This window comes from Phascolarctos cinereus, unplaced genomic scaffold (genome assembly GCF_003287225.1).
Source record: "Phascolarctos cinereus isolate Bilbo 61053 unplaced genomic scaffold, phaCin_HiC Scaffold_726;HRSCAF=1367, whole genome shotgun sequence".
NCBI lineage: Eukaryota > Metazoa > Chordata > Mammalia > Diprotodontia > Phascolarctidae > Phascolarctos > Phascolarctos cinereus.
Window position 1 is genome coordinate 298,787 of NW_027556098.1, and position 12,164 is coordinate 310,950.

The following is a 12,164-nucleotide window of genomic DNA, read 5'->3' on the forward strand; positions in this document are numbered from 1 at the left end:
AACATCTAAGGCTGAATTTGAACTCAGATCTTTCTGATTCCAAGTCTTGCGTCTATCTACTGTAGCACCTAGTTACCTGTATTACAAACAATATTGTTCCTTCCTTTTGATAACAGAAGTCAGAAACCATAGGAGCAAAATGTGATATATGCTGTAACATACAGTCATCTTGTGATTTGTGAAACTGAGGTCTCATCAGCACCAAAAATCAGACAGAATTTTCTGAGTATTCTCTTTGTCAAAGAGAGACCTCTAGGTGGTTCGTTAGAAAGAGCATTGTATTTGTAGTCAAGAAGACTTGAGTTTGAATCCTAACTTAGAAATGTATTTGTCATTCTGTTGACTTCCGGAAACAGAGGAAGCCCTCTGTTTCCCCATCTGTAGAGGGAAAGAGTGGACTACATGGTCTGTGAGGTCCCTTCTAAGTCAAAATCTATAATCAACAGCTGAGGAGTGGATACTCTAGCCCTCTATGCAAGAAGGGATGTCTATGCCCAGGCTCTTCTCAGTGTCTTTTATCTCTCACCCTGAACCTAACTATTCTATGTAATCATGCCTTCTAAAACCTCCTTCCCCGACTTTCCCTACTACCTAGCCTATTTAGAGCATTATTATTAAAAATAAGTTGAAGATTTGTGTATAGAAACTGAAGGAAAGTTACTATACCTTTATTTGTACATTTGTAGTTTAATCTAAGCCTTCAAAAAAGGAATAATAATTTGGAATCTGATCTGCCCTGATTTCCAAAGGAAAATAAGAAATTATAGAATGCTTTTCTCCTTTTGATTATAGTCCTTTTTTTAACAATGGAAATTTGTCAACCCTCACCCAGCCAATTTGAACAGGAAACTCAAATTTATGACTCACTGGAAATTACAACCAGCTCTTTAGAAGTAATGGAAGGGAGGTTCAATGAGACAACCCAAGGGAAATAGGCTGGTAACTGGGAAATTATAAGGCATATAGGAAAGTCATTTAGACAGGTAAGAATTTTGAGGCAGGCTTGCAAATGAGAGATAGAGACCGAAACAGAGACAGAGACAGACAGAACAAGACTGATAGAGCTAGAGAGATAGAGACAAAGAAAGAGAGGGCAAAAATGTGAATAAAATTGAAAGGATTTAGGAACTAAAAAAATTAATGGAAAAAAACCTTTTATTTACAAGAGTTAATCTCTTCTTAAAAGCTCCATTACACACTGGAATGGTCCTACTGGCTATAACTCTAAATTTTTTGGTCTGCTTTGTTCCAATAATAAAAATCTTTTCTAAGTTCCCTTATTACACAGAAAATGAAGGTCTACCTATGTTTTGGGTTGATTTTTACACTAAGATATTTTCAATTTTTTTAAAATCAGATTTGAGTCCAGAGTGATAGATAGATGGATGGATAGATAGATAGATAGATAGATAGATAGACAGATAATCAGACAGCATTTAAGTACTTGCTATGTACAAAATACTCTGCTAAGGATTGTAATACAAATACAGGCTGAAAGAAAGACAGTCCCTACCCTTAAAGAGGAAAAGCAACAAGTAGAAGGGAGCTGAAAGTGAGAAGACAGAGAAATAGCCAGGGAGAATCATAGGCTGGTCCTGATTTGAAGTGAATATGGCTGGCCTGCGAGCTTCCTCAAATCAAAGTTCATGAAGGAACTCACCACTCAAAAGAAGAGACCTAAGGGAGGAGGCATTTCCAGAATGTGAACACTGGAGCAGAGATGGAAAGGTTATCCAGGAAGACATGGATTTGATCTGTGTTTGATGTGAAAATGGCTGGTATGAGAGTTTCCTGAAGTGGAGTTTAAGTGTTGGATTTCATTCCATTTGTAAATTGAGCCTGAGAAGGAACTTCCCTTTTGGAAGTTGATTGCTTGATCAATTTCTTCCTTCCTTCCTTCCTACCTTCCTTCCTTCCTTCCTTCCTTCCTTCCTTCCTTCCTTCCTTTCCTTTGGACCTGTAATTTCATCACTAAAGGGAATTCCTGGAATGGAAACTACCTCAACTCTTGTAGACTGGCAACTCATCTGTAACTTAGAGCTTAGAGAGTGGCCTGGGCGCTGACATTAAGTGACTTGCTCATGAGCATATAGTTTATAAGTTTTAAAAGAAGGACTTAAACGTTACTGTTCTTGATTCCGAGTCTTGTTTGCTTTCTAGTGCTTAGTACAGTAGGTGTTTAATAAATGCTTGTTGACTTGGTTTAACTATACTACACTGCCTCTTGTGGCTTAATTACCACTGTGTAGATGATTATGCCTTTGTTATAATGATAATAAAAATACTTATTGTTTTCAAATGATTTTGTGCATCTACTAAAAATACAGAACTTTGTAGAAATGGGGGTAAGACATATATCCAAATAAGTCTGACCCAGGTTGTTTGAGAAGAAACAATGAGTCCATAGTTCTAAAATGTATGGTTTAAGAATACAATTAGCATGACAATCCATCTACATTTATTTTTGAGGGCTATAACAGGTCAATTATCTGACGACTCTGCCTTCAAATGCATTATTTAAGAATCATCAGGAAGTATTAAAATTAAGAATTATACCTATCAAGTACTACTTATATTAAACACAAGACAAAACAGAATTTCATCTAAAGAGCTAGGTGATTTTTTTTAAGGGCTTGATTGCTCTAACAAAAAATAAAATAAAATAAAATATTTTGACTACATTCTTGTTTAGAGACCAAGTCAGAGACCAAGACAGGGAGAGATTTATCAATTAATGTCACTTAACAGACAGTAATTGCCCTCTGCTGGTAGCTATCTGAAACTACCATTTTACTTTCAATTGCTATTAACAACATTAATTTATATATTTCTTTTTTTTTTAATAGATCAAATAAATTTCAAGCTTTCCCCTCCTCCTACAGCAAGTACTGATAATTCCACTTCATCAGCTGGAACAACTCTTGCTGGTAAGACTCTTGCGCAGCACTTTACATATATTATCAAACATAGATATATCACATATTATTTTGAGGAAAATATTCCCTTTTTAAGCTCTAATGTAGGTTTCTCTGAGTCCTAGGATCAAATCCAGCGTAACTGACATCCTAGTGAACCAAGCTACCTACCAGGCATGGTGGCACATGCATGTTATACTTGCTAACTGGAGAGGCTGAAGCTTTTAGATAGCTTGAATTCAGGAGTCTCGTGCTGCAGTTAAGAATAAGGCCGATTGGGTGTTTACAATAAATTTAGCACCAATATGGTGAGCCCCAGGGAGTGGAGGGCTACTAAGCTGCCCAACAAAGGGCAAACCAGCTCAAGTTAGAACCAGACGGGGTCCAAATTCCCATCCCAGTCACTGGTGGAGTCAGGCCACTGAGTGGCTTCTACATTTCTAGCCTGGGCCAGACATGGATATCCCATCTCAAAAGCAAAGCAAAAAACTCACTGAACTACCTAATCTCAAATTTGCTTGTTAAAAAAATAAACAATCCACAATCCTGAAGAATCAGTCACACAAAAAATGGACATGCCTGGGATATTAACATGTAGAATGCTGTAAAATAAATTCATGGTTTTCAAATATGACAGTACCTTAGATTTCTCATAATCTCAGTGTTCTTGTTCAAAACTTTCCTGAAGAATGGCAGGGCCAAATGCCAGGACCAATATATCAGAAGTGTCCTTTATGAGAGAGACAAATTGTTCCCTTGAAAGCCCTATTTAATGAGCCTTCCTTCAGTACCCCACAGGAAAAAAAAAAATACAAAGACCTCCAAGTACTCTGTGAGCAAGAAAATTCAAGAGCATACATGAGCTAATTTCAAGAAGTTACTCAAGAAATCCATTGAGACCTCTTTAAAATGCTGGTGTTGGGAGGAATAAGAGGAAGGCATGATTCAGAGGCTGTTTGAACTAGAAAGGCTCTTAAGAAGAGAGAGTCTAAAGGCAGCTAGGGGGTGCAGTGGATAGACTACCTGGCCTAGAGTCAGGAGGATGCAAATTCAAATCCAGTTTCAGACACTTGCTAGCTGTGTGGCCCTGGGCAAGTTACTTAACACTGATTGACTCCCCCACCCCAAGAGAGAGATGGTCTAATTCCCTAATTTTAAGGATAATGACTGATGTTTTTGAGAGTCAGATGGCTTAGTGATAAAGACCAGGCCTTGGAGTTAGGAAGACCTGATTTGAAGTCAAGCTTCCCACTCATACTGACTGTGTGACCCTGGGCCTTCTTAGTTCCATAGAAAACTCCCTAAAAATACAAATTGCAAATCATATATAGATGCAAATTGGCAGAGGGAAGGTCCTTCCTGAGAGGTACCAAAGAAATCACAAACCCTTTTCTCAAAGTAATCCTATGAGATAGTTGTGCAAATAAGCTGAGGCCAAGTGACTTAATCATGGTCACATAGTGAATTGGTGGCAGATAGGTGATAAGAACCTGGCTCTCAAAACTTTTAGGCCAATATTCTTTACACTCAACCATGAATCTTATAGCCTGACTGTGTTAAACTGTATTTTTCTCTGTAACATATTGGGTTCCCAATAAGAACCCATAGTAGCATAGCTTATTGCTCTTTATTACACATATTTAAATTGAGGGACATACTTCTAATTTTCAAATTTTAGGATAACAGATTCTTGGAAAATGTAAGAAGAAGAAGAATAGATTGCATTTCTATAGGTTTCACCTTTTTCAAAAAGACTATCCCTATTGATTATTTTATCAATGATCAACTCTTAGAACAAATAATAGTAATAATTCACATTAAATGCAGGGCATCCCAAAAGTTTTAGGACAGCTTAAAGCTTTAATAGTTTATTTAAATATCTCATTGAATAGCTTCTTAAACTATTAAAGCTTAAAAGTACTCTTAGACTTTTGGAACACCCTATATAAGACCTGGGTTCAAATCCTGCTGGATTTGTATCTGTGGACAAGTCACTTGCCTTTTCATTCCTCCAGGTGTTGTTCTAAGACTAACAGTTGCAGAACAGGTACAAGTGTGCATGTGTGTATACATATATATGCACACATATATTTATATGTGTGCAAATATATATGTACATATGTGCATATATTCATATTATGCATACATATATGCATAATTTTAGGATTTGTGGGGAACTGACATTATTATTTCATTTGATCCTCACAATAACCCCGTGAGGGAGATACTGTTATTATTCCCCATTCTGCAAATGAGGAGACTGAGCCTGAAAAAGTAATAGAACTACAGTCAGACTATGGTCAGAAGCATCAGCAATTAAACTGAGGTGCTCTTGGCTCCAAACCTAGCCTTCTTCCTACCATGGCATGGGACCTCCTATCAAACAACCCAGAATATCTTTGTGTATGGTAGTAACTAAGACTTGTTAGATTCTTTGAAAGAAATGTTGATGGATACTGGCCTAGCAGATTAGAAACAATGGGGCCATGCAGAGTTTGCCACAGTCCCAGCAGACCAGCCGTAAGTTGACCTTTCCTTGAGCGAAGCTAGCATCCTCTAATATATTGGGGTCTATTCAAAGAGAAGACTCCATTCATTCATTCTTACCACTGAGGCTATTTATTCGGTCCTCTCTTATTTTTTAAGAACAACCCTAGTCATTGTTGTTTTATAAATGAAGATGACAAAATATGGAAACAGTAATACATGACAGACAGGGTGTGTATATGTGTATGTGTGTATGTTTGTGCGTGCATGTGTGTATCACCCAATACATGTTCACGTAGGCGTTCTCAAAGAGCCAGCCAAGTGCCTCTACATACCCAGAATGTGTCATTGGTGCTGACAGATATGTATCCTACTGCAAATATAAGCTTGGTTTAGTTGTAAAAAGTTTTGTTTATTTTGTCATACTTAAGGGGCACCTAGGTGACGCAGTGGATAGAGCTCAGGCCTTGGAGTCAGGAGGACCTGAGTTCAAATGCGACCTTTGATAGTTACTAGCTATGAGACCCTGGGCAAGTCACTTAACCCCATTGCCTACCAAAAAAAAATATTTTGTCATACTTAAGTAGAAGTTCATCCACTCACTTTTTGTAATATTTAAACCTGAAAAAATATGTTGAATAGAATAACTCAAAATTGGAAATGTTTTATTAGAGATTCATAAACAGCTTTGATAATTTTACTGGAAATCACACTTGTTAATAACTTACCAAGAAATTGTACCAGGGTAGGACAGCAGTGAATTGAAGAGGAACTTAACCCCAAAATGAATTGTTGAAACCCTCTTTATATCAATTATATTCAGACAATTGTGTAACAGAAACAGGCAAATACAGAAAAACTTCTGGCAAAAAGAACATAATGGTTACTTCTGGACTCCATGTCTAAGACGCTAGAATTCTTTTTGTTGTTGTTGTTGTTGTTGTTGTTGCTATAGTTGTTAATAAACCTTTAGTTGTTAAGAAAAAAATAGAATTCAGTTTTCTGCCTACTTTGTCCAAATTAACTCCTGATTCAGTCAATTGCAAGCAGTGATTGACTTGGAGGTTCTATGGAATACACTTCATGTATTGGCTTTATATGCTTAGCAGCATAGCAGGCCCTTAATCAATGCTTATTGATTTACTGACTGATGAGTATCATGAAAGTTAAATTAGCACCAATAATTTTCTAAAGGCAACCTTCTTTTGTAGTGTGAAAATCAATACCCTAACAAAAATTAAAATTAAAATTAAACTGAGGTTGTATACATCAATTAGGGAATAAATGAAGATGTTATGGTATATAAATATAATGGAAAACTATTGTGCTGCAAATGATGAAGGGGATTATTTTAGAAAAAACTGGGAATTCTTATATAAACATTTAAACAATTTAAAACATAATAATAATAGCTACCATTTATATAGCACGTTAAGGTTTACAAAGTGCTTTACAAATATGATCTCATTTTATCATCGTAACAACCCTAGAAAGTATGTGCTAGTATTATCCTCATTTTACAGAAAAAGAAACTGAGGGAGACAGAGATAAAATGACTTGCCCATGGTCATACAGCTAGTAAGTGTCTGAGGCTAGATTTTAGCTCAACTCTTTTTGACTCCAAATCTAGCATTATATCCAGTGGCCTCAAAAAAAAGTTAACGTTTTCTTATCTTTTCCCAACTTTGCATCTTTAGTATCATGAACTAATGTGTTTCACATATCAATTAATCAACAAACATTTATTAACTGCCTACTATGTGTCAGGCTCTGTGTTAAGCTCTGGATCACAAAACACAGTGGGTGCTGTTGAGCAGTTCTGACTGATATGATACATCATCTCTTATTCCTCACTGGTCTTAGACGTACATTACATTTGATTTCCTCTTTAAAATTTTCTTTCTGAAATTCTTGTTGCTCATTTTTCATGTCACCTTAATCTTTATGAAATTAGAAAATGTGAGTATGAGCTTCCAAAGCAAGTGGGTAGGTTTGTCCCTCCCACTTTGAAGTTGATCTGACCACTCACTGTAGGTTGTAATGTCTTATTGTCGCTTGCTCTTTAAAGCAAGATTCCATGAAAGAAGTTGGTATACATGGGACCAAAGAAATATTTCTGGGGCACATAAAAATATAAATAAACAGGGGAATAAGGAGGAAGCCTTCTAGATGTGTCCTAGGGGTATCCACAAATAAGGGATACTCCTCTATGATTAAGACTGGATTGTAAAAAAAAAATTAATTTAATTTTTAAAAGCATGTCCCCAAACTCCAGCCTCTCCAGAATTCAATTCATAATTGCCTTAAAAGCCTATTTAGGTTTCTCCTCTTTTTCTTTACCTTGTAGCTGATGCCTCCATTATGACCTTAATCACATCCCCCAATGGTACTCCAGGTACAGATTTGTTTGGTTTTCTTAAAAATTTGCATTTTCTACTTCTAAAGTATTACATGTTAAGTAATACCATATCTTTTCTCTTGCAGAGGTGGCAGAAGTTGAAACAACAAGCCTTGGTAAGAATTTTGTTGATCAGGTTAAGGTTTCTTATTCTCAAGCCCCAATATCAATATTTATTTTTTAATTCATGTTTTCCAATCAACAACAACCCACCATTTCTCCCTCTCTCCTCCTTCGTCTCAGTTTAGAAAGAAAGGTGAAACCCCTGTTACAGGTACGATCAAGCAAAACAAATTCCTGCATTCAATATGTCCCCAAAAAATCTCTCAATCTACCCTCTGAATCAGTTACCTCTCTATTAGGAGGTAGGTAGCATATGTCATCATGAGTGCTTTGAAATCGTGGTTAATCATTGCATAGATCACAGTTTCTAAGTCTTTCTAAATTAATTCTCATTACAATATTTTTGTCACTATATAAAAATGCATTCTCCTGGTTCTGCTCACTTTACTTTGCATCAGTTTATACAAGAATTCCCAAGTTTTTTTCTGAAATAATCTCCTCCATCATTTCTTACAGCACAATAGTATTCCATTACATTCATATACCCTTGTTCAACTGTTCCCCAATTGATGGGCATCCCCTCAATTTCCAATTCTTTGCCACCACAGAAAGAGCTGCTATAAATATTTTTGCACATGTAGGTCCTTTTTCCATTGGTGTGATCTCTTTGGGATACAACCCTATACAGTGTTATTGCTGAGTCAAAGGGTATGCACATTTTTATAACCCTTTGGGCACAGTTCCAAATTGCTTTCCAAGATGGTTGGATCATTTTACAACTCCACCAACAATGCATTAGTGTTCCAATTTTCCCACATCTTCTCCAACATTTATCATTTTGCTGTTTTGTCATGTTAGCCAATCTGATAGGTGTGATATGGCACCTCAGAGTTGTTTTGCTTTGCATTTCTCTAAATCAATAGTGATTGAGAACATTTTTCCATATTACTATAAATAGCTTTAATTTCTTCATCTGAAAATTGCCTGTTCTTATCCTTTGACCATTTATCAATTGGGGAATGACTTGTATTCTTATAAATTTGATTTAGTTCTTCCACTAACTATTGCTGTACATCCTTAAGTTTGGTTTGCTGAGGACCAATTGTTCCCTTAACTTTCCCTCCCCCTTATTCCATCCTCTCCCTTTTCCTGTTTCCGTGTTTGAGTAAAATGTATTTCTATACCATAGTCTGTGTCTATATTTACACTCATTTGACCATTTCAGATGAGAGCAATAATCACGTATCACTTGCTCCTTCCACCCCTTCCTCTGTTTGTATAGACGTGCATATTCCAAATATAAAAGATAAAGTTTCATATCCCTTCCTTTACTCCACCCCTGGTGTATTCCTCTTCCTTTCCCTTTCCATTTTTCTTTTAAAATCATCAAAACATAACAAACCCATTTCCAGGCCTTCTTTCTAATTAGACTCTCTCAATGACCCCAGGGGTCATATTCTGAAGGGACACATCTATCATTTGTTTAGCTCCTTTTTATTGTTTATCCATGCTTACCTTGTGTTTCTCTTAACCTTTGTGCGTTGCTTTGGTCTTTGCATCAGGAATGCTTTAAAATCTTCTATTTCATTAAAGGTCCATTTCCCCCCCCTCCCCCATAAGATTATATTCAGTTTTGCTGGGTAAGTTATTTTTGTTTGTAAGTCCACAAATCTTTCTGTCTGTCTCTCTAGGCCAACCTGGGCTTGAAATATGACTTGCTGATTTTTTTAAGTTGGATTTCCCAATCAGGACTTGATCTGGTGCATTTTCTAAATCTCTTTGGAGGAATTGTGGGGTAGAACTTGGCTGTACTTTCTGCTTCTCTGCTGTCTTAGCTCCCCCCCCCCTTCCACTCAGAATAATGTTGTTGGTAGTTGTAGTTGCTAAGTTATTTCAGAATATAGTATGTTGTTTTGAAGGATCTGTGCCCTATTATTTTCTCTGTGACCTTTACCTGAATTATACACAACGTCCCCCATGCATGGGATAGACTAGACTCTATTTCCCCAACATCTCTGCTGGTTAAAACATTGCTTTTCCTTTATGGCTAAACTCAAGTGCTAGCTTCTCCGTTAGCCTTTTCCCAATCACCCCAACTAGTACAGATGATCCCTCCTTTCTTGAATGTCTAGGGCTATTATAGTTGGTATGTCCTTTATGTGTAATCATATCTTAAATCCTGTTACAGTTACTTGCATTCATGTCCCTTTCCATCCCGCTAGATTATGAGCTTTGTGAAGGCAAGAACAGTGTTATTTTTTATCTTTGTTTATCACCTATGCTTTGTACACAGTGGAAACTTAATAAATGCTATTTTAATTCAAACATGTTAAAAATGACTAAAATGTTGGTCTTGGAGATATACTTCACACATCAAGAGGGTATATAAAAGTCTTATTATTATAGTATCAATACAGACTGTGGAAAGTTTGGGATATCATACAATATAAGGAAACATGGAGCACACAGAACAGTAAAGCCTGCTAATTTTACTGAGGCAACATGTTGTTGTTCAGTCATTTTTTAGTTGTGTTCGACTCTCCATGACCTTATTTGGGGTTTTGTTGGCAAAGATACTGGAGTGGTTTGCCATTTCCTTCTCCAGCTCATTTTACAGATGAAGAAACTGAGGCAAACAGGGTGAGGTGACTTGCCCCAGGTCACATAGCTAGTAAGTATCTGAGGCCAGGTTTGAACTCAGGAAGATAAGCCTTCCTGACTCCAGGCCCAGCACTCTATCCACTGTGTCACCTAGCTACCCACTGAGGCAACATGCTTGTAATATGAAGGTCAGTCAGAGAGCATGGCGGGTCAGATCATCTAGGAACCAGTTGGAACTGGGCACACTCCACTAGAGCACTGGAGGGAATAAGGTACCCCTTCCAAACCAGTAAAATTTGATGGGAATCATGATACAGGGTTCTTATCTGGGCCAAGGAAAATCAGATAGGAAGCAATGGTTTATGACTGTTAGGGCTTTTTAAAAAAAAAAAATTCTCCTGAGGTTTTTAGTTTAATGGGGTGAGGAGGCTATTTGGGGTCATTACATAAACCCAAACTTTTCCTTCTACAAAATCTGAACAATATCCACCCATTTTGAGCATACCTTTTAGCCTGCTCTCCAAGAAAATGCCAACAGGTTTTAGGTGGAAAAAAAAATATTTTGAAATGGGTCAAATCACATCCAGTGAATTTATTGTGATTTAGTCTGTGTTTGGAGGTACAAGGTGTTCAAAATCAAGTCTGCAAATTTGTCTTTTATGTGGAAGGTTTTTACTATATATTTTAATAGTATGAAATGGAAATTGGCTCCTTTGTCTTATCAGCAAAAAAGGCATGGAACTGGTTGGTTGTCTAGGGGGATAGGCAAACTGGCACACCCTGTCCTGCTCCTTTAAATGGACGGCTTTACTTCCCATAAAAGTCAAATCCTCCATTGACAACTATGTAACTGCAATGACCAACTTTGACTCTTAGGAATAGATGAAAAAGTAAATGTCTCCTCTCTTTGCCGAAATAGGGGTTCTGTGGGTGTGGAACACTGGATATTTTGCAGACTCTGTTGATATGCTGTTTTAAGTTTTAAGTTTTACTTAACTGCTATTTCTCTCTCTCTCTCTCTCTCTCTCTCTCTCTCTCTCTCTCTCTCTCTCTCTCTCTCTCTCTCTTTCTCTCCCTCTCCTTCTCTCCCTCCCTCTTTATTCTTTATTAAAAAGTATAGCTCCTCTAGGAGGGAAGAAAGGAGGGATAAATTTGAAGATGACAGTAAAACAAAAGATAATAATATTTTTAAAAATAAAAACAGTTCATAATTCCTCTGTATAATTACATTTTTCCCCCTGTAGTTGATGGTGTAATAAGCTCAACAATTTTATTTTCCATCCTTTATGAGAAACCCCAGTTTGTAACATCAGAACCAGCTTATGTTTATCATCTGCATGAAGCAGCAGCCCACAATGTTATAATTTTAAATATGTGATTATTATACAGGGAAAGGGCTGGTCTGCACAGTAGTATAACAGTTACTAGGTCTTTCATGGGCTCGGGCCACTAAACTTATAAAATAAGCTCCTTAGGCTCCATTTTCTTTTCTTTAATGAATTGGCACATCCTGATACATGCATTCTACTTTCACAAAACTGCAGCCAGAATGACAAACTCTATAGTGACTTTCATTTTTAAGAGAAAGATTTCATTACCACATTGCATGTCAGAGAGCTCCATTGAGAAAATTCCAGCAGAGTAAGATGTGAATTGATGCCTGAGTCAGGCAAAACCTGAATCAATTTTCCTAAATATCA

At 36.9% G+C, this 12,164-nt stretch overlaps 1 protein-coding gene across 7 annotated transcripts in view; it reads left to right on the top strand.

Moving 5' to 3' along the window:
- The window catches only part of ADGRG2 (adhesion G protein-coupled receptor G2), a 157,309-nt gene that overhangs the window by 81,031 nt on the left and 64,114 nt on the right, over positions 1-12,164 (top strand). For 4 of the 7 annotated variants that reach the window (XM_021007455.2, XM_021007457.2, XM_021007459.2 and 1 more), the window contains exons 3-5: positions 2,847-2,927; positions 7,750-7,797; positions 7,887-7,916. In XM_021007455.2, coding sequence (XP_020863114.1) covers positions 2,847-2,927; positions 7,750-7,797; positions 7,887-7,916 — 159 coding nt within the window. The remainder of the gene's footprint in view (positions 1-2,846; positions 2,928-7,749; positions 7,798-7,886; positions 7,917-12,164) is intronic. The other 3 variants (XM_021007458.2, XM_021007460.2, XM_021007461.2) reach the window with 1 other exon arrangement.